We start from the raw sequence: 21,407 nt of genomic DNA, 5'->3' as shown, positions 1-21,407 counted from the left end.
AAATCTTAAAAAAAAGAAATTCAACACAAATTATACCACAATGAATACTCTTGCAGAGTTAGAAAGTTAATAGTATACATGAAAGAACAAACTCTAAAGTGGTATTTTTCAAGCACAAACAATTCAATAAGGCATTCTCCAAAACAATTTATACACAAATTTTAAATTTTGATTCATGATTGAATTTATTTTTTAAGTTTAAAAATAAAAACTATGGATGCCTGGGTGGCTCAGCGGTTGAGCATCTGCCTTTGGCTGAAGGCGTGATCCCAGGATTTGGGATCGAGTCCCACATCTGGCTCCTTGCAGGGAGCCTGCTTCTCCCTCTGCCTGTGTCTCTGCCTCTCTCTGTCCCTCATAAATAAGTAAATAAAATCTTTAAAAATAAAAATTATAAAAGTATTTAAGATGACACAGCCATAAGCTCTGGATTTGTTGCACTATACCCATAAACATGGGTAAACAATCTAGCCCACAAACAGAAGTCTAAGGCTGGATAATGGTATGACATCATGGTATTGACTTTAGCTTTGTGTTGCTTATATTCCCAGGACACAGGGCAGTTTTTATATTGACAAGACACATGCAAAATGGTAGGATGCAGCAGGCTGGACCTAGCCTACTGCCTCTTTTATAAAAAAGATAAACTTCTTACTTTATATGAACTTAAAAATATTCGCAAAGAACAAATATATATCACCAATCTGGAAACTAATCTTAAAAGGCTACATGGCTGACCTGATCCTGTTATCCTCAATCAAGTCCTATAGAATCTAAATTTAATTGGTATAACACCACATTGGGTAACTCAAATCTACATTAGGCTCAGTGCTGTGTATAACTGGCCTAACCAACTTTCAAAATTTTACTACTCGTAATTCTTCAAAATTTCAAAAATGACTTTTATTCAAAACCATAAAAGTTTGCTAACATTAAGGATTGTACTTTTTCAGTATTTCCTTTGTTAGAATAAACTGTAAGTTTAAAGGTCACATGTTGATTAACAAATATAATCAACATTTTAAAACTGAAGTCACAAAATGAAGCTGGTTGGGTCCACAGGCCTAAGACTTCAACAAAATATTTGAGAACAGAGTATTTTAAGAAAAAAAAGAAAGAAAAGAAATATGGTAGCTTGACCTCAAGAAATTGATCTTGTTTTGGGAAGATAAATTATATTCACAAAATAATTAAATTTCATTAATATGATTTTGTATCAAAACAATAGACCCTAGTCCCAGATAATTACAGATTCAGTGCTAGAATTTTTGAAGGAAGAAAAGAAAAGGGACCTACAAAGGATCCAGATTTGAAGATGGGGATAGAATGCGCATAATCTAACATTAGCAAGGAACTAGGCTAAAAGTAAAAATGAGAATGGGGTGGGGGGGGGCAGAAGGGATGGAAGACCTGGCTGGCTCAGTCAGTAGAGCAGGTGCAGACTCTTGATCTTAGGATCTGAGTTTGAGCTGACGTTGAGGGTAGAGTTTACTTTAAAAAAAATGAGAATAGATGATTGATAATTAAGTTGGAAATGTAAATTGGTAATAAAGATCATGTGTGCCTAGTTTAATTTAAGAAGGTGGCCTCTGCTTAAAAGAAATGGATAGCTGCTAATTATTTCATTATCATTTCAAAAATTATTTCAAAATAACATTTGAGCAAGATTAACCTGGCTGAAGAATTCTAGATAAATTTATTGGGGAGGAGAAGAAGAAATTAGAAACAGAGCAACCCGTTAGAAGGTACTTACTGGTTAGGAAACAAGGCGTTAGCAAGACAGACCTGCTCTGCTACTTGCTAGCTGCGAGGCACTGAATAAGTTATTAAATACATTTAAGTCTGTTTCCTGTCTGTAAAGTGAGGTAATAATAGTGCCTATTTTATAAGTTTGTTGTGTGGCAAACAGTAGTAGTACATGTAAAAACATTTAATACAGTGCTTGGTCTATATAATCAACAAATTTTAGTAACTACTACCTTCATTATAAATTATTTCAAATGTGTGATGATGAGGAACTAGACAAGGTAATAGAAACTAAAAAGGAAGGGTAACTTGGGAGTGACATTTCCATAAACTCATGAGATACTATAATTAGAAAAGACCCTAGAGAATTCTTCCAAAAACAAAATGGCCCCAGTTTAAATGTCAGGGATGAAGGGGGGAAAAAAAGGAGCAAGATAACTCAAAAGGTTTTGACTGCAAGAGTATTCAAAGAGGTAGACCCGGAACAATTACATGTTATCGACATGCTTTAAGACATAAGCTGGGATCCCTGGTGGCGCAGCGGTTTGGCGCCTGCCTTTGGCCCAGGGCGTGATCCTGGAGACCCGGGATCGAATCCCACATCGGGCTCCCGGTGCATGGAGCCTGCTTCTCCCTCTGCCTGTGTCTCTGCCTCTCTCTCTCTCTCTCTCTCTGTAACTATCATAAATAAATAAAAATTTAAAAAAAATTTAAAAAATATCAAAAAAAAAAAAAAGACATAAGCTACAACTGGAGTGCTGGACTGGCTCATTCGGAGGAGAATGTAACCCTTAATTTTGGAGACATGAGTTCGAGCCCCATGTTGTATATAGAGATTACTAAAAAAAAAAAAAAAAAAACCTCAAAAAAATGGAAAAAATATAAGCTACAATGAATTGGGTACATACCATGTGCTAAACACTGTGCTAGATATAGTACATCTAATCCCCAGAGCAACTCTGAAAGGTAGAGTACTAAATTTTACAAAGGAGCACTGGCATCCTGCTTCTCAATGCTGAAAGAGCCATATAACCTTGGTAACGATAAGAAACAAAACTAGGCTAGGAACCCAAACTAGGTTTGGAACCCATATCATGTTTCCAAAGTCTGTGTTCTTTCTACTTCACTCACACTGCATCCCCCTTTAATATCAATAAAATTATATCATATCACAGAGACATACTTGTAATTATTTTTCTATCTACCTTCTTAAATATGGTGACCATAAACATGTCCAACCTTTTCTATATTCTAAGAAAAATATAAAAGTATTCAGCATGAAAACAATGATAAGAACGAATTTTAAAAGCATTATCAGGGATCCCTGGGTGGCGCAGTGGTTTGGCGCCTGCCTTTGGCCCAGGGCGCGATCCTGGAGACCCGGGATCGAATCCCACATCAGGCTCCCGGTGCATGGAGCCTGCTTCTCCCTCGGCCTATGTCTCTGCCTCTCTCTCTCTCTGTGACTATCATAAATAAATAAAAAAATTTAAAAAAAAATTTAAAAAAAAGTAAAAGCATTATCAAATGGAGAATTACCATACCTTCTAATGAAATACAGCTGAGTATACTATAAACTATGTTAAATGAAATCAATGACTAATCTTTTTCGATAAGAAAACACAAATAAATCTGGCATGGCTTTTACATCATTTGATTATATTAACATTTGTCCCACACTACAATATCATTTTAAAAATGACACTAAGCTCATAAAAGAAATATCTTACCACACACAGGAGAGGCATTTATATATTAACCCATCAATTGTTCAGTTCCAGAGAAAAATTCAACCACAGTAGAAAGCCCAAACTGCTAACAGTAAGAACCACATGGTGGCAGGTGACCTATTTCTTCAGTGTTTCTCAGCAAATATTTTCCCCAACCACAGGGCCAGTGTGCCAGTTCTCCACCAGAATGTTACTTAATCTAAATTTCACCAGGATGAAAATACCAAGTATGCCAGAGTAAACAAGTAAGTTTCCTGAAACAATCTTTTCATCTGTATTCAAAAAAGCCAGGAAATATTTTCCTAGATTGACTATCAAACTATGTAGTCAAACTATGTAACTTCTAGACTAGTAGTTCTCAAAGTATAGCCCAGAGATTTCTGTGTCCCCTAGACACACAGAGGATCCAAGGGGTCAAAAATATTTTTACTGTATTACTAAGACATAATTTTTTTTAAGATTTATTTATTTATTCAGAGAGAGAGAGAGAAAGGCAGAGACACAGGCAGAGGGAGAAGCAGGCTCCATGCAGGAAGCCCGACATGGGACTCGATCCCAGGTCTCCAGGATCACACCCCAGGCCGCAGGAGGCGCCAAACCGCTGCGCCACCGGGGCTGCCCTATATTACTAAAACATTGCACTTTTGCACTTTCATTCTCTCACATCTGTACAGTGGAGTTTTTCAGAGGCTAAGATCTGTGGTATCTCAACAGACTGAATACAGGAGGAAACATGGGAACTTGGAGGTTTTCTATTAAGCCAGACATTAAAGATTTTTAAAATGTAAAACAATGCCACTCTTCTAACTTTTAATATAATTGGTATTTTTTCATTAAAAGAAGTTATGTTAGGGGTGCCTGGGTGGCTCAGCTGGTTGAGCAGCCAACTGTTGACTATGGCTCAGGTCATGATCTTGGAATCATGGGATGGAACCCTGCATCAGGCTACACACTCAGCAGAGTCTGCTTGAGGATTCTCTCCCTCTTCCTCTGCCCCTCCCAACGCACTCTCTCAAATAAATAAATCTTTAAAAACAAACAAACAAAAAGATATTAACATGTAATGCTTTATTATTTTTAAGTGAATATTTTTAAAATTTTATTTATTCATGAGAGACACAGAGAGAGAGGCAGAGACATAGGCAGAGGGAGAAGCAAGCTCCATGTAGGAAGCCTGATGCGGGACTTGATCCCCGGACCAGGGATCATGCCCTAAGCCAAAGGAAGATGGTCAATCGCTGAGCCACCCAGGCATCCCTTAAATGAATATTTTTTAAATTTCTTAGTTTTATCCTAATACAGTAAATATCACTTAATAGCTCTTTGACATCCTCAAAAAATTTTAAGATTATAAAACAGGTACTAAGACCAAAAAAAAACAAAAAAATAAAAAACCTCGAGAACCACTTTTTTAGACCTTCCTATAATTATATTTTGACATTAAAAACTAATTTTTTAAAGATTTATTTATTTATGATAGACAGAGAGAGAGAGAGAGAGAGAGAGAGAAAGGCAGAGACAGAGGAGGAGGGAGAAGCAGGCTCCATGCCCAGAGCCCGACACGGGACCCGATCCCAGGACTCCAGGATCGCGCGCCCTGGACCAAAGGCAGGCGCTAAACCGCTGAGCCACCCAGGGATCCCCTAAAAACTAATCTTTTAATTACACTGAAGAGATGTTGTTGCCCTACAGATAATTTCAGAAATTTGCCTTGATAAGGAAAAATGTCTACAATCTTTTTAAAATTAATGGATACAACTCTTTTTTTTTTTTTAAGATTTTATTTATTTATTCATGATAGACATAGGGGGAGAAAGAGGCAGAGACACAGGCAGAGGGAGAAGCAGGCTCCATGCAGGGAGCCTGATGTGGGACTTGATCCTGGGACTGCAGGATCGCACCCTGGGCCAAAGGCAGGCGCTAAACCGCTGAGCCACCCAGGGATCCCCTGGATACAACTCTTTTAAAGAAATCATCTGGGCAGCCCCAGGGGCGCAGTGGTTTAGCCGCCTGCAGCCCAGGGTGTGATCCTGGAGACCTGGGATCGAGTCCCACGTCCAGCTCCCTGCATGGAGCCTGCTTCTCCCTCTGCCTGTGTCTCTGCCTCTCTCTCTCTCTCTCTCTCTCTCTCTCTCTCTCTGTGAATGAATAAATAAAATCTTTTTAAAAAAAATCATCTGTAACATTTTCCCAAAATAAAAACAACGTCAAAACAAAAGTGCTAGCTGACAGATCACTATCTATAAGCTCTGAGTTTACCATCAGCTGTATATTTGTAATCCTCCAGTAACTCCTGTGCAAGAGACAGGGCTCTTGGAGAAGCCTTACCCAGCAACTATTGTTATGGAATAAGCTTGATTCCCAAATCACAAGACAAACCAAGATGCTCAAAAGCAATTCTCTGTACCACACTCTTAACATTTCCAAAAAAAAAGTTTTGTTTCATCTAAACAGTTCACTGTTTCTAATGCTTCTGGGAAATACATAATGATTAAGACATTGAACTTCCATTTAGATCCAATCCTTACATTGTCAGTGAATTACAGTAGATGTAGCAATCCAGGTAGTTATGAGAAATCTTTAGGATGCATGGTAATGGTAGTTTTTTTTTTTAAATGAGCTAGAGGGAAACACCTCTGGAAAAGTTTTTGAGGACGCTGGAAGCAATAATGAAAAACAATTTTGCACTTATGGTTCAGTCTAAAATTAAGGTGAAAATCATATTTTAAAAACTAATATTACAGTTAAGGAACCTTAGTCAACAACCATCTAACTCAAGTTATTTAACTCTAGGCTATTGAGATATCCAAATAATGAGGTGACCAAGGATCTTAAGTAGGAAAGCACTTAGAGGCTAGAAAGAAATAGTGCTCCTGCGCTATTTATTAATTCAACACATTTATTAGATTGTCTACTGCCTACAAGACCTTGAGCAAGCTAAGAAACTCCTAACTTGATGGGAAGACAACTCCATCAGGGGAATATACATAAGCGCAGAAGCTACTCCATAGACAGAATGAAAAGAAGTTCTGAGAAGTGCTAGAAGAGAAAAGGAAAGGAAAGGAAAGTTATCTTCTAACAGAAGGGATCAGAAACATACATCCTGGCAGTGAAGACATCTAATGCATACCTTAAATATATGTAAGATTTCAACAAGTAACAAATGATAGTGCAAAGCATCCCAGGAAGATGAAAAAGCATACATTCAAGAAACATCAAGTATAAAATAGCTTCCACAAAATTTGTGATGGACTCCAAGAGGAGACTAGACCAGAAAATTAGGTTGGAAGCAAAAAAAAAAAAAAAAAAAAAAATAGAGGGACTTATATGAAAAGGTAAGCAACCTGGGACTCTTTCACAGGCAAAGAAAAGCCATTGGAAGGTTTTCAAAGTCATTGGGAATTTTACCACTGGAAGGCAAATCATCCGATGGTACCTAAATAATACTATGGATTGAACAAAGCAGAAACAGGGAAAACAGTAAGAACAGTTAGATCACTATCAAATGAGTCCAATCAGGAAATAATAAGAGCTTGAGCTGGGATAGGAGGTAGGAAGAAGACAGATACAAGATGTGCTGCAGCCACTTCACTAATAATTTACTTAGTTTTAAATGTTTCAAAACCTTAATTTATCACACAAAACAAGACTGGCATTCACATTATTCCCATTAAAAACCATTCACATCACAGGCAATTCCAGCATACTCAAGTGTGCTTCCTTTACAAAAAGCTGTTAGGCATAACTAACCCATAATCTACATTAAGGCTGCAAAATGGGTAATAAAGAATACCATATGCCTATTTCCAATATTTTGAATAGAATCTCAGTATGCAAAATTTCATCTAAGGATGAACAATTTAAACTCAAAAGTTTATTTCTACGTAAATGCACAAAGTTTGGATCAGAATTTTCTATACAACCTTATAAGACCTACATCACTACATAATTATAATAGTCAACTTTTTTTAAAATCACTTTTGGACAACTCAACTCAACTCGCCAACATTTTGCTATGAGGCCCATATTTTTCAAACATTAGTGCCTTCTTCATTTTCTCCCCTCCTCCCTACTCACCTCTCCGCCCAACAAATTCCCTTTGTATGTCTGCAAGGCAAGATACTATGGATACAGTGATTCTAAGGCAGTTTGAATATATAATTCTTAAAACAGAAATCTAGAATTATTAGCTTTACTTTTTACAGGAAGAACCAATGATGTACTAAATTTTCATTTACATGAATGACAAATGCATCTAATAGAAATGATGCTTTACCGTTAGGGGGAAACAAAGGGGGAAATACACACAATAGATGGGTGGCAAATCTTACAAACTTTGCAAAACACTGAAAAGCTGCATCTGGATTGCAGTCACAATTACAAAAGCAAATAAGGCTCCAAAATGAAGGGAAAAGAGAAAAATTCAAAGTGATCATTAAGAGCAAAAAGGGTTGATTTATTATTAGTTTTTAATATAGCATCATTTAATACTCTATGACTAATTGGGGAAACAAAAACAAAGGATAATTTACTGCTTACAAGGACACAAGAAATAATTTCTATACATCCTACAAGACAGTTATACTTCATTACACTTGCATGGACTCCAATCCTTTAAAAGGTTTCCAAAAATATATAGTCTTACAATAATTAAGGTTCCCCAATGACACACAATTTATTCTGGAAGCTTAACTATAACACATTTTTAAAAGACCTAACCAACTCATCTTCAACAAAAATAAGGAGTCACAAAGGCCCTCTACTTACTCAAAATCATTATGTAAAGCACTGTCTATAACCGCAAAAAAAGGATTTGAAAATCTGACAGTTAATAATCATAAAATGGGTTTAGAATTTAAAGAAAAACAATTACCCAACTTTTCCATTTTCCCTCCCTTCTTCTTTCCTACCAGATACACAAAATGTCTGTAAGGGTCTCAGACAAAGCTCTGAAGTAAAAATACAGTATATGTATACTTTACATTATGTGCATTCAAACCTATTACATATATGTACGCATCACATACATTCACACAAAAGGAAGGTTCCTCCTTTTTTTGCTCCAAGAATTGAAGTTACATTAAACCTTATCCCATAAATTAAGTTAAATCACCATAAATTAAAGAGTAATAAAATACTGCACGTAGATCTTTCCGAGCGACTATATCCTGAGAAGAAAAACCTCAGACTAAGACCGTGACTGAATAAAAACGCTCAATCCCTGAAAATCACTAAACCGGCTTTTGGTTTCTGTAAGAGGAAAAAAAAAGGGGGGGGGTGTCTAAAAATGAATAATCACATAGGCAACCCAGTTTCAGAAGTTAACGAAGGTAAAACACAAGGAACCGAATAAGACAAACGTACGAAATGACAAGCTTTCAAGAATTCCCCCAAAGGGAAAGACTGACTTCAAGGCTCAGATATAAAGCATCCTTTGCAGGTAGAAGAATCTTTAATGGGGGGGGGGGGGGGGGAGAGAGAAGGGGAGGGGGGAGGGGGAAACAACAAAAACCTGAACCACACGCAAAGGCAAAGAAGTAAAAGAAACGGGTCTTTCCTTCCACCCCCACTCCAGCCCCCACCCCCACCCTCGCAGGACAATAGGATCAGGGTCCTAACTGCAAACTTTAAACGGATAAACCAGAAGCAGTTTTACTGCAGCTCTAACTGCAAATCTGCCCCTCATCCCAAACCTAGCGCTCCCAGGAACACTTCTGCCCTGAAAACATCACCTAGGTCTCGTTACAGACAAATAAGACCCATCACAAGATTCTTTTTTCCTCTCCCAAGTACCTGGAGGATCCATTTCAATATAAAATATCAGTTCTGTCGAATAGGGCATCATCACCTCCCTCCAGTCTGCGTCATCGCGGTCCATACTCCACACCGTATTGTACATCGCGCTGTCAGGGGCAGGTCGTCAGGAAATATATAGAAAGCATATATTTTTTTTTATCTGATATTTTTAAAAAATCTAAAAATAGAGATCTGTAAAGTCCCGCTCGGGTATGTACTTCGGGGTTTCCAACGGCCGGTACAAGTCCAGCCAACTACCGGGACGAGGACGGGGTCCTCCCCCCACTCCTCTTACAGCACCCAGCAAAATGCCCCCCCCCGGAACTTTCAATCTACGGGCTTTTTCTCCTCGGGGAGGTACAGGGAGGCCTGGGGGGCAGAGGGCTGAGGTGTTAAAAAGCAGCTTCCCAAAAAATCCCTTCCACACAGTCGCTCTCCGAAGAGAAAAACTCCCGCTGCCTCCGAATCTTTCCTCGGCAGCCACTTTTGTGTCCTTCGAGGGAGGGAGAATGAAGGGGGGGGGGGGGAGAACGCGCTGGGAGAAAGGTGAGGAAGTGACAAAGGAAGGCATAAAAGGGGGGGGTGGGTATTGCGTTCAAGTTTCGGGGTCCCACTGGTCTGCAGAGAGCGATCCCCTCAGGGGCCGGGACTCGGGCTCCGTTCCAGTCAGGCTCGGAACCGAAGCTGCTGCAGCCTCGGGATGGGGGCCGGTCGGAAAGTCCAGTTAGCTGTGGCCGGCGGCGCGCTCCCGCCCGGCTGCGAGTCGGCCCGCCAGCGCCGGCTCCCCTCACGCTCTGCCCTGACTCCAGCCACTAGAGTTTCATTTTAACGGCGCGGAGGGGGACACCCTCCCCCGCCTCACGCTCCCCCGCCGAGGCGCCACCCAACCACACCGCGCGGGGGGGTGGGGGCGAGCGGCATCGATCCTGCTCCTTCCCCTCTACTCCGACCCGATGTACTGGAGAGTCGCTCAGGTGCCTGTGAAAGCGCTCCGCAAACCGTCTTCCATCTCGCTTTTCTACTCTCCCCTACGCTCCCCGGGCTTCGACTCGTTCATCCTTCCTTCTCTCCGCTCCCCCCAGGCTCGATCAGAATGGCACGGTCCGGGCGCTGGCCGCACGCCAGGAGTCAGTGCCGGGAGCACGCGAGCCAGGCCGGGAGGGAGAGGAGCGAGGGAAGGGGCGGGGGGGAGGATCAGGTGGCCGGTGATTGGCTGATCCGGGTTGCCGGAGCCCGAGCCTGCGTCTTTTGTCTGCCTTGCTCCAGCAGAGGAGCGGGAGACGGCTGCGCGCCCCGAGCGGGCCAATCAGGAGGCAGCCGGCGCTGGCCGGCGAGACGGCGATTGGTCGGAGCCCAGTTACTAAGCGGGACAAAGGCAGAAGGGGGAAAGAAAAGAAGAGGAGAAAAAAAAAAAAAAAAAAAAGAGAAAGAAAGAAAGCGCAAACGGCGGTTACTGACAGGCTGGGCGAGCGCTCAGGGGCTCAGGCTGCCCGGAGACAGGCGGGGCTCCCGCTGAGGCTCGGTCGGGCCGGACGAGTTGGGAGGGAGAGGGGGGAGGCCGAGCTGGCGCGAGACACCTCTGCCCGGAGACCGGCCGCGGGGGAGGGGACTGACTGCGAGGGACGCGTGCTGTCACTTGGCGGGACGTGCGCTGCTCTGGCCCCTAGGAGTCCCTGGGCGGACGGCCCACCCCGCAGACCCTTCACTGGGCTGGGACAGTCCCCACCCCCCGCGATAAGTTGTCAATTAAAGAAAAGGTCCCCAAACCCACTTGTAGGACCGTTGCCACTCGGTGAGAGGAGATGCCCGAGGTCCCCTGTGGCCTCCCCAGGCCGCTACCAGAACCCGGCCCGGCTTCTCCCCTGGAACAGTTCGGCTGTCCTTAAGGAGGCATTTCGCAGCTCCTCTGCGCTTCCCACCCAAAGGCTTTTGAACCCAGGGAGAACTCCCTACACCTGAAATAGGGAGCCATAGCAGGCCCCTCAAGCCAGAAAACATGCCTTGAAATTACAGTGCGCGTATGTTTTGAGACAAATCACAGGTGTTAGAATCCCCAGCCAAAGGAGCTCTATTCTGTTTCCCTGACAGACCCCCTTCCTCAACTACGCGGTCCCTCCCCCAAGCTTAGAACTGTAACAGGCTTCACGATGAAAATGCTGAATATTACCACGAATTTCAGAAACAGCTAATTAACTTACTGGGGAACACTGAGGGCCAAAAGCAGACTTGTCTCTCCTGAAGGTTACGCCTGAAATTGCCATCCTGTGTGCCCTACAATACAGTCTGGGGAGGCCAAAAACTGCACCGTTTCCTCTCTACACAGGAGTAACAAAGCCCATTGTGTTGGGGTTGACAACCTGTTTTAAGCTCTAGTAAAACCTACCCTGAATGGCTCTGCTATATTGATTCATTCCTGTGGAAGAGTTGCCACGTCTCACCCTCTACCTCCTAAAGTGGTTCTGCCCTCCTTAAAGGTGCTCTAAGTTGAGATAGTTCCTGGGAGCTGACAGTCCAAACGTGTATGGGCTCTGAAATATGTACAGTCTTGAATTTAAAAGGGCCAGAATAAAATGAAGAATAAAATGGACAGGGGACTGTCCAGTCTCCAGGACTGGAGAAAACACATCAGGATCCTTATATGCTTTCCTTTCTTACATTTCTGAAATCCAAACATGATTCAGAAGCCAGATCAACTTTGGGGCAGACCATGTTGTTAATCTGGACGTCCTGAGCCATTTCTCTAGGTAGAAGATGCTAGAAGATCAACTCTAATTTGTGGCTGGCTTCCCAGCAGTCTCTTTACTTCACCATATCTGGGAGCCAGAAGCACTCACATGTGATAACTCAAAAGGCAGAACAATCAGTCAAGGGCAAGTTGGTTTATTTTTGTTCACGGGTGTCCCTGTGCATTCCCAAACAAAATGAAGGTGAAGAGAGGAAGTGTGGAAAAGATAATGGCTTTCAGATTTCCACAGCAGCTTTTGTCTGGACCACTTTTCATTATTTAGTGGTGGGGTTTCAATTTCTAATATGCAGAACAATCACCCAGCCTTTCCCACGACTTTGAGGGATGTAGTGAAGAAACAGCACAGTATATAGTATATATAGTCCGATCCTCAACACTGGCACATGGAGTAAAGCTTGAGTCAACTTTGCCACCTCAAATTATATGACCCAACTATCCAACAAATAAAGCTTTGAATAGGAGACCTCCAAAAAATAACAGTGATGCAAGAGGCAGTGATGAATCAAGGGGAAGCACATTTCCTTTGGATGGGTTTGAACCACTGCCCTGTTATGGTGGGAAGTGCTTGTCGTATGATGCTGGCCTTACTTTCCTTCAGTTGAGAAATAAAAGTGAGGTTGTGACTGCATGTCATCAAACCACCTCAGGCTCTTTGGCAAAGGCAGAGAATGTTCGCTCTGGTGTCCTGGACCATTTCCATCCTGGAGAATTATATTTGGCCTGGGTGTGGATTAAATTCAGCTCTAAGAGCTCAAACTCCTGGGTCGCAACCTGCTACTTGAGGATTTCTTTTTCTCTTTGCCTCCCTCCTTTCTTTTTTCTAATTTTTAAAAACTATTTATGTATTTATTTGAGAGGGGGTTGCAGGCAGAGGGAGAGAGAGAATCCCAAAGCAGACTCCCCACTGCATATAGACCCTAATGCAGGGCTGGATCCCATAACCCTGAGATCATGACCTGAGCAGAGATCAAGAGTCAGATGTGCCTAACCAACTGAGCCGCTCAAGTTCCCTTTTTTTTTTTTTTAACTTAAAGTAGTCTTAGGTAAATCAAAAAATCTGTCTGCCTTCATTTATGTATCTGTGAAATAGGAGATTGCCTTCAGATTTATGCAAGCTTCTTGGCTTATTGTGAAATTGAGAATGAAAAAAAATGCCACTTAAGTACTTAGAATTAATAGTACCTTTCTGTAACTCCAAATGGATAGATGTCCTTCACTTTTCACCCTGATATGGTCTTGCTATCAAACTGTTCAAATATGCTCCATTTCCCCCCTCTTTATTTCAGAGATGGATGAAATATTTCTCCTGTGCACTGAATATAGGGTATGATCTCAGAGCTCTCTGTGCCAGCAGAATCAGCCTGGAACTCAGCCAAAAGTTCTTCGTGATTAAAGGTGCCATCTGAGCACACAATATTTTTTAAAAGCCTTGCAAAATGGAAACACACTTTTATTATTTTTTTAAGGTCACTAGCTTTAACGCCAGGACTGACTTTAGCCTTTGGGGAAGGATCACGGCCTCAATCACCCCTCCCCCCATTTTTTCCCCTCTCTCATCATCTTTCTTGACCAAATATCTTTGATAAGGCCAAGTCCAGGAGCTAAATAAATTTAATAAATAGCATTCTAAGAAAATTCTACAAATCACCAGTTGCAAATTTGAGGACCTCCTCAGCCATATGCCTTGTAAGTTGAGGATACATCAAATTTTGATGGAAAAGTTTGCTTTCACTTTTGTAAAAAGTAAAAAGACCAATGTAAAAAGACCAAAGCTAGTGGATCTTCCAAAAAGACCTCGCACATGGGAATTGATAATCATCTCTTGAGATAGTAGTGTCTAAAATCATGATTTTCCATTTTTTTCAGAATGGTATTCCTTTTACTTAGCATTTGCAATTTTTTCCCTCTCCTGCACATCTTTCTTAAAACTTGAAAAACTCTATGATAGGGATGAAGGAGTGCACTTGTGATGAGCATCAGATGTTGTATGTGAGTGTTGAATCACTAAATTGTTCACCTGAAATTAATACTATACTGTATGTTAACTAACTGGAATTAAATAAAAACTTTTTCTTAAAAAGGAAAGAGAAAAGAAACTATGACAATGTTAATTATATCAGCCCAAGGCACTGAATGAGTGGTCTTCATAAAGTGGCATTCCTCCAGAGGCTGCTAAACTCCTGGATTTAGGGAGCATTGTTTGAGGGCTTCCTCACACCCCTCAGCACATGATCTAAATCTTCTCTGCCTCATGCACCCCACTTTAGGGCCTTCTGCAGCTTTAGGGTTCACAAAAAGCAGTGTCTCTCTCTTTAACCTAACATACTCCCACTCCCTTCTTTTTGTTGTCTGCCCTTCCAGCAGCACAAGGACCACCTGGATGGTATGTATGCTACTGCTGCAAACTTCCCCTCCATCAAGGCAACAGCTTTCAGCTCAGCTCTCACCAGGAGAGAGAGAGCAAATGAGATCCAAACTACACGAACAATAGTCTAGGCTGTTTGACAAGGGCAGGGCACAAACAGGGCAGGCAGCTGGTGAGCTCTGTTACCTCATTTAATCTCCATAACCCTGAGGAGGAGGGTTGTATTTTTATTCTCATTTTACAGATGAGGAAATTGAGACCCAGAGCAGCGAGGGGACTTGTTCAAAGTCACTCAGCCACTTAGTAGCAGAGCCAGGATTAGAGCCCCAGGTCCTGACAGCCAGTTTCAGTACCTTTTCTTCTCCCCTTCAGTTAGTGAATGTTTATTGATGCTTCCAAACACTGGGGTACAAAAAAGAATAAGACAGAGTGCCTAACACTGAGTCTGGAGCCCACAGAGGAGGAGCCAACAAAAGAATAAATAATTATAGGCATGTAAGTGCTCTAATAGAGAAATTGGCAAAGTTCTATGTGAGCCCCCAAGACAGTAATGATCTCTGCCCACATGCAGGTGAGTAAAGGCATCCTAAAGAAGGTGACATGTGGGCTGCCCCAAAACTTATACACCTGATTTAAACATGTGGTCTATTTATTTCTGTTTCCAAAATCTGTATGATTAGCTCCAAGCCTGAAAAAGTTTCCCTGAAAAGTCACCAAAGAGTCCCTCATCATCAGACTCTGCAACAACCTCATTATAATCTCCCTGCCTTGCCTCCTCCAGTGCATACTCGACACAGAACGATGGCTCTAAATAAAAAATCTGATCATATTAGTCCTTTGCATAAACCCTGCCTTCGTTCCTTCTGCCTTCAGGTTAAATTTTAAGTCTCAGCCTGGCATTCAAGACTTTGATGATCTAGGGGCAGCCCGGGTGGCTCAGTGGTTTAGCGCCGCCTTCAGCTCAGCCCAAGGCGTGATCCTGGAGACCAGGGATTGAGTCCTACGTCAGGCTCCCTGCATGAAGCCTGCTTCTCCCTCTGCCTCTCTCTCTCTCTCTTTCTCTCTCTAATAAATAAATAAAATCTTAAAAAAAAAAAGACTTTGATGATCTAGCCCCTGCCTACCTCTTCCGTCCCTTTTCACAGTTTTTTCCTGTCACTCCTAAGACTAGTCATACTAAAGCACTGCAGCCCTCAGAACAGCAGAAATTTCACCTCACAAAACACACTCGACTGTTAAGTGGCAAACTCCGACTTATATGCATCTAATCTCTCAGACTCTGCTCATGTAGCCACCTGCGCCAGCCTCTGCACAGCCTTGGCACACCATGTTTAAAGTGTCTGTTTCCAGGTCTATCTCTCCCCCATGATGAAGGATTTCCTCATGGGTGGAGAGCATGCTGTTGAATCATTAGTGCCCAGCATCAGGCCTGGCACACAGTGGGTAGCCAGTGAATGTTCTTTGAGCAAATAAAAGTTGTAAGAAGAAACCAAACTCTCCAAGAAGGTTCTGGAGCAGCCTAAGTTCAGGTTACCCTGATAATCCTTTCTGTAGGTCTTCAGCTGATTCCTGTTTATTTAAGATGACAAAAAGAAAATAAAAATAATTGTACAGTTTTGGCTTACAGAAATATGAGGGGCAGACAGTGACCCTTCTATCCTGCTGGCTGCCTCTAGGGTCTTCACCACAGTCACTCAGTTCTGCTACTCTTCTATTTTATCAGCTGTGAATTGTTTGCAAAATTCTAAGCAGTTTGTAGGCAATTCAGGAAAACTCAGCAGCAAGAAGAGAAGCTGGTTTCATTTTCTAGCCCAACTCATTTCTGAAATGTAATACCATGTAGGGTTTTATTTTATTTTATTTTTTTTTCCATGTAGGGTTTTAAAGGATGCTCACTTCCTGTGGTCATTATTTCAATAGTTTAGAACAATTTGCAGTTCGTGCCTCCCTTCTGGAATGTACAATAATTACCCTATAATTCCACAGGTCTCAAATCCGAACTATCTTACATGTTTTGTTGTTACAGGGCAAAATTAGTGCAGTTCTTATTTTGGAGATTTGGTTTAAAAATTAAAAAAACATTATAAAAAAATTAAAAAACCAAACTAATAGCATTGTTCTTTGCTTCTATGAACAATAAAATTGCAAGCATCCTTTAGAAATATTTTATAAAATCAGCATGTTAAAACAAGGCCTCCTGCATCCTCCCCCGATACATTTACAACGGAATCATCCCTGAAATCTGGGGAAATGATGCAACCTCTGGGGCTTAAGGATCACCATCTGAGTAAGAAAAGTACAAATATAGAACATTAAAGACCTGGTCATTTATATCTTCAGCTCGGAGAATATGAAAAATGAGACACTCACAGTGACATCCTTTTAATTCAAGGGCAGGGACTACCTTGTGTGCTGCTCATCTTATGCTTCTTGCAAAGGAGGTACTCAGTGAAGATCACTATTATTCCCTTTGGGTCCTGTTTCTCCCTTATTTGTACCAGTGTGAAATTCTAAATTATGTAATGCTAGGGCTGAGTAAAGGCACCCAAGGTGTTGGGAGTATATATTCAAAAGCAACCTCTTTTCGTGTTGTAAACAAAAAAAAAATGTAATTCGTCATCGTATATATCAAATATGTAATATGATAGTTGCACTTAGAGTTATCAAATGTTAAAGGTAGAAGGAAAGAACAGCTCAAAATGACAAGCCCTTTCAGTTCAGTTCAACCTGAGCCCCTTCCGCAGTCTAGATCTTGTGCTGAGGGCTCAATGAGATACTATTCCTGTCCTTATGAGCCCACCACCTAGTAAGGGAGATGCATGTGAACAAGCAATAACAGTTTCACTGACCCCTGTGCTTTCAAACTGATGAACTCCCTGAGGCCTTAAGAGCAGGGCGATTGACCCTTTCCATCAAGTTTCCTCTCCAACAAGTTTACTCTGTTTCCCAGCCTCTTCCTGACCTCCTGGACTGCTGAGTCTCAACCTCACACTCCTCAATGATTCTGTTCTTGCAGCATTGACTGCGGACCTGTGTTCCCTAACCACAATTTAAATGTGGCCCTTGTCTTCTTTTTCAGGATAATGGAGAGAAATCCAGTCCATTATCCTACACTGATATAGGGCCTGTGGCTGGTGTTTTTCCTGAGTTCTCCTAGAACCCTGCACTGCTCCCTCTTTGAAATCTCAACTCTAATAAATGACTCTCTCTGACCTTCCCTCACTTCTTTCTTTTCCCCAAGCATCGACACTGGGGGAAAATGTTTACCATCTAATATCTCTGTAGTGAGTTGAATAGTGGCCTCCAAAAATTATATATACCGGGGTGCCAGGGTGGCTCAGTCAGCTGAACGTCCAACTCTGATTTTGGCTCAGGTCATGATCTTAGGGTCATAATCTCAGGGTTGTGAGATCAGCCCTGAGTACATCCCCAGGTGGGGCTCTGCACTCAGAACAGAGTCATCTTATCCCTCTCCCTCCCCCTCTGCCCCTTCAGCCCCCATCACTGCTTGCTCTCTCTAAAATAAATAAATAAACTCCTTTTTTAAAAATGACATCTACAAATCCTAACCCTTCAGAAGCTCTGAATGTGACCTTATTCACAAAAAAAAGGGTCTTTGCAGATATAAGATTTTGAGATGAGATCATCCTGGATTTAGGGCAGGTGTCCTTATAAAGAAAGGCAGAGGGAGATTTAAGACACAGAGGGGAAGTCAATTTAAAGACAGAGGCAGAGATTGGAGTGATGCATCTATAAGCCAAGGAACACCCAAATTACCTACAACCACCAAAAATTAGGAGGGAAGCATAGAACACATTCTCCCTTCAGAATCTCCAGAAAAAAACAATCCTGCTAACCTTTTGATTTTGGACTTCTGGCTTCCAAAACTATGAGAGAATATCTATTGCTTTAAGCCACCCAGTTTGTGGTAATTCATTATGGCTGCCCTAGGAAACTAATACACACACCATAATTTAATTTTTTTTTAGATTTGCTAATTTATTTTAGAGAGAGAGAGAGCACAAGCAGGAGCGGTGGGGAGGAGAGAGAATTTCAGGCAGATTCTGCACTGAGTGCAGAGATCAGGGCCTAGACACTGAGATCATGACCTGAGGCAAAACCAAGAGTCAGACACTTAACCAACTGCACCACCTAGGTGTCCTATTCTCTTTATTTCTTGGTATTAAGATGTCTTTAAAAATTCAATTATAGTGGAGTGCTTGGGTGGCATAGTCAGTTAAGTGTCTGACTCTTGGTTTTGGCTCAGGTCATGTTCTCAAGGTTATGAAATCAAGCCCTGTGTCCGGCTTCATGCTCAGCGGTGAATCTGCTTGAGATTCTCTCTCCCTCTCCCTTTGCTCTCCCCACCCTGAACATCCAATCTCTCTCTGTAAAATAAATAAATAAATAATTAAAAAAAAAAGAAATAGAATATAATTTCAAAATAAAGGCAGTTCCTTCCCAAGATGACTATAAGTCACCTTAAACTAAATATGGTGCTCAAACTGATGAAATTTTGTCAGACTAGTTCCAGGACTAGAAACCACAGACCTAACCCCAAGGTGGATCTTTTTTTTTTTTTAAGATTTTATTTATTTATTCATGATAGACACACACAGAGAGAGAGAGAGAGAGAGAAGCAGAGACACAGGCAGACGGAGAAGCAGGCTCCATGCAGGGACCCCGATGCGGGACTTGATCCCTGGTCTCCAGGATCGTGCCCTGGGCCAAAGGCAGGCGCTAAACCACTGCGCCACCCAGGGATCCCCCAAGGTGGATCTTTGTAACCATTTTTTCCCAGTTCCTTCAACTGTCTCCCTCCTGTCCTTCAAAAAAAAGTCATCCTGCTGAAACCAAATCCCAGACCAAAACAAGAGTCCTCCATCTGCTTTTATACTCAGGCAGCTATGCTTAAGTAAAAAAAAACCAAATTTGCCAATTTCACTCTGGACTGATCTCTGGTCATAACTGGATTCCTAGGGGAGGAGGGCGGGGGGTGGGGGTGAATGGGTGACGGGCACTGAGGGGGGGCACTTGATGGGATGAGCACTGGGTGTTATTCTGTATGTTGGTAAATTGAACACCAATAAAAAATTAATTTATTAAAAAAAATAAATAACTGGATTCCTTTTAATTATCCTGGATCTGCTTCCTCTGACATTCCAAACCTTCACTCCTCATCTCGAATGACTCCCCTCCATCATCAGATAAGTAAATGTGAGCTGGCCTTTTACATCACAGAGACCAACAAGCATAATTCCCATCTCTTCCCATCCCTGGTTTCATCCTGCACGGTGAAGAGAGTCCTTGTGTATGTGTATAAGCCTCTTCCATCCATCCACCTTTTATTTCCCCTTCAGACCCTATAAACTGGACCCATCCTTGCTTCCTCCTCTCTGAAGAGACGTGTCTTTCCTCCAGTAGAAAGCTGACCTCTGATGCCACCCTCCTTAGCATCCTAAAGCACCATTCCTAGTCCATCTCCTGTCTACCCAAATGCCTACTGGATGCCCCCCAAACAGCTCAAAATCATCATATTTAAGCTTGAGTTAGGTGACAGGGCCAGAAATATGGACCCACGGGGAGAACAGCATGTGCCAAGGCCCATGGGAGAGCATATGTCTCTTGGAGGCACTGAAAATTGTGCAGCTGGTCTAAATTGAAGAAGATAGAAGACAGTGAGGATGAAGTTGCACAGTAAGCATGAAGAGGCTGGTAAACCAAAATAAGGAATGTATGCTTGATGCTCAAAGCAAGGGAGAAAGGGGGCAGGGCATTAAAGAACTAAGCAGAGGAACAGCATGGTCATATTTGCACTTGAGAATCATCACAGATTACAGAGTAAATTAAAGGGGATGACTCTAAATACATTTGAAGACAAGGACGCCTGGGTGGCTCAGCGGTTGAGTGTCTGCCTTTGGCTCAGGGCATGATCCCAAAGGCAGGTCCTGGGATTGAGTCCCACATCCGACTTCCTGCATGGAGCCTGCTTCTCCCTCTGCCTATGTCTCTACCTCTCTCTCTGTGTCTCTCATGAATAAATAAAATCTAAAAAAAAAAAAAAAAAAGACAAATAAAACACTGTTGAAACAATGTAGGCAAAAGGTGGAGAGTCCTGTGTAGCTCTGAGAGATGTTTAGGAGATAGAAAAGGCCACACTTGATGAATGGTTAGGTGACTAGTACATCCCCACCCTAAACAACAGCTCACTGCAAAATGAGATTACAACCTTTCTGGTTGAGAATCTTTCCCTTTACTGGTAATATTCTCCTCTGCTTCTGCAGGTGATTCATTCACTGCCAGGACTTCAGTGGGTGGATCAACTAGCCCCAAGAGCCCTGCTTATGGGTTAATACCTAAGGGCTTGAGTGGATCAATGACTCAGGCTAGTTGGCCAATTGCCTCATCGTAGTGGACACATTTTAATACCTCTGCTCGGTTCACCATGATATTCCTCTTCCCAATTTGCACATGACCTTGCACCTTTCCATAGTTAATGGGCTGAGTCAAAGTTTCTTTCACAAATATTTGGAAATAGTACCTCAAACAAGGGTTGGTCTCTCCAGAAGTCTGTACCTGTAGCATAGAATCTCTGGAGCTGACTGTGGCCACTGTCTCTTATGAGAGCTAAGTTCAAAGGAAACCAGTGTTCAGAAAGCTGAAGAAGGGTGAAGGAAATGCTCTGAAAGTAGGGATGAGAAATGGAAAGGACACAAGCAATAGTCAATCTTTTGAGTCTGTAGCCCCCTAACACCCAGATCTGTACCTGTTCTAAGGTCAGGCTCACCTGTAACACTTGCAGGGCCCAGAGCAAGAATGTAAATGGAGGCTCGCATACAATATGCCAAAATACTTGAAAGTTTTAAATCAAGTTAACAAATAATTAAATAAAATATATTAAATCCCCTTATCTTAACAAATAAACCTTCATTTAAATCCAGAAGACTAGGTTCAAATTCAGAATTCTCGGGTCCTTAGAGTTCTGACAGAACATGGTGGCTGGAGGAGAATGGATTCCCATCTC

The 21,407-nt window shown here is 42.0% G+C and overlaps 1 protein-coding gene across 6 annotated transcripts in view; it reads right to left on the bottom strand.

The window, feature by feature from the left end:
* Positions 1-21,407, bottom strand: part of PIK3R3 (phosphoinositide-3-kinase regulatory subunit 3) — a 139,840-nt gene that overhangs the window by 112,264 nt on the left and 6,169 nt on the right. For 2 of the 6 annotated variants that reach the window (XM_049094447.1, XM_049094448.1), the window contains exon 1: positions 9,270-10,088. The exons of 1 other annotated variant lie outside the window; for it this stretch is intronic. In XM_049094447.1, coding sequence (XP_048950404.1) covers positions 9,270-9,375 — 106 coding nt within the window. In that variant the 5' untranslated portion in view covers positions 9,376-10,088. Of the gene's footprint in view, positions 1-9,269; positions 10,260-11,470; positions 11,574-20,924; positions 21,066-21,407 lie in introns of those variants that run through there. 3 more of the 6 variants (XM_049094451.1, XM_049094453.1, XM_049094450.1) reach the window with 3 other exon arrangements.

The sequence above is a fragment of the Canis lupus genome, chromosome 15, assembly GCF_003254725.2.
Source record: "Canis lupus dingo isolate Sandy chromosome 15, ASM325472v2, whole genome shotgun sequence".
Taxonomy (NCBI): Eukaryota; Metazoa; Chordata; class Mammalia; order Carnivora; family Canidae; genus Canis; species Canis lupus.
Note: the sequence above shows the minus strand (reverse complement) of the source record. Positions and strands in the feature narration are given on the sequence as shown.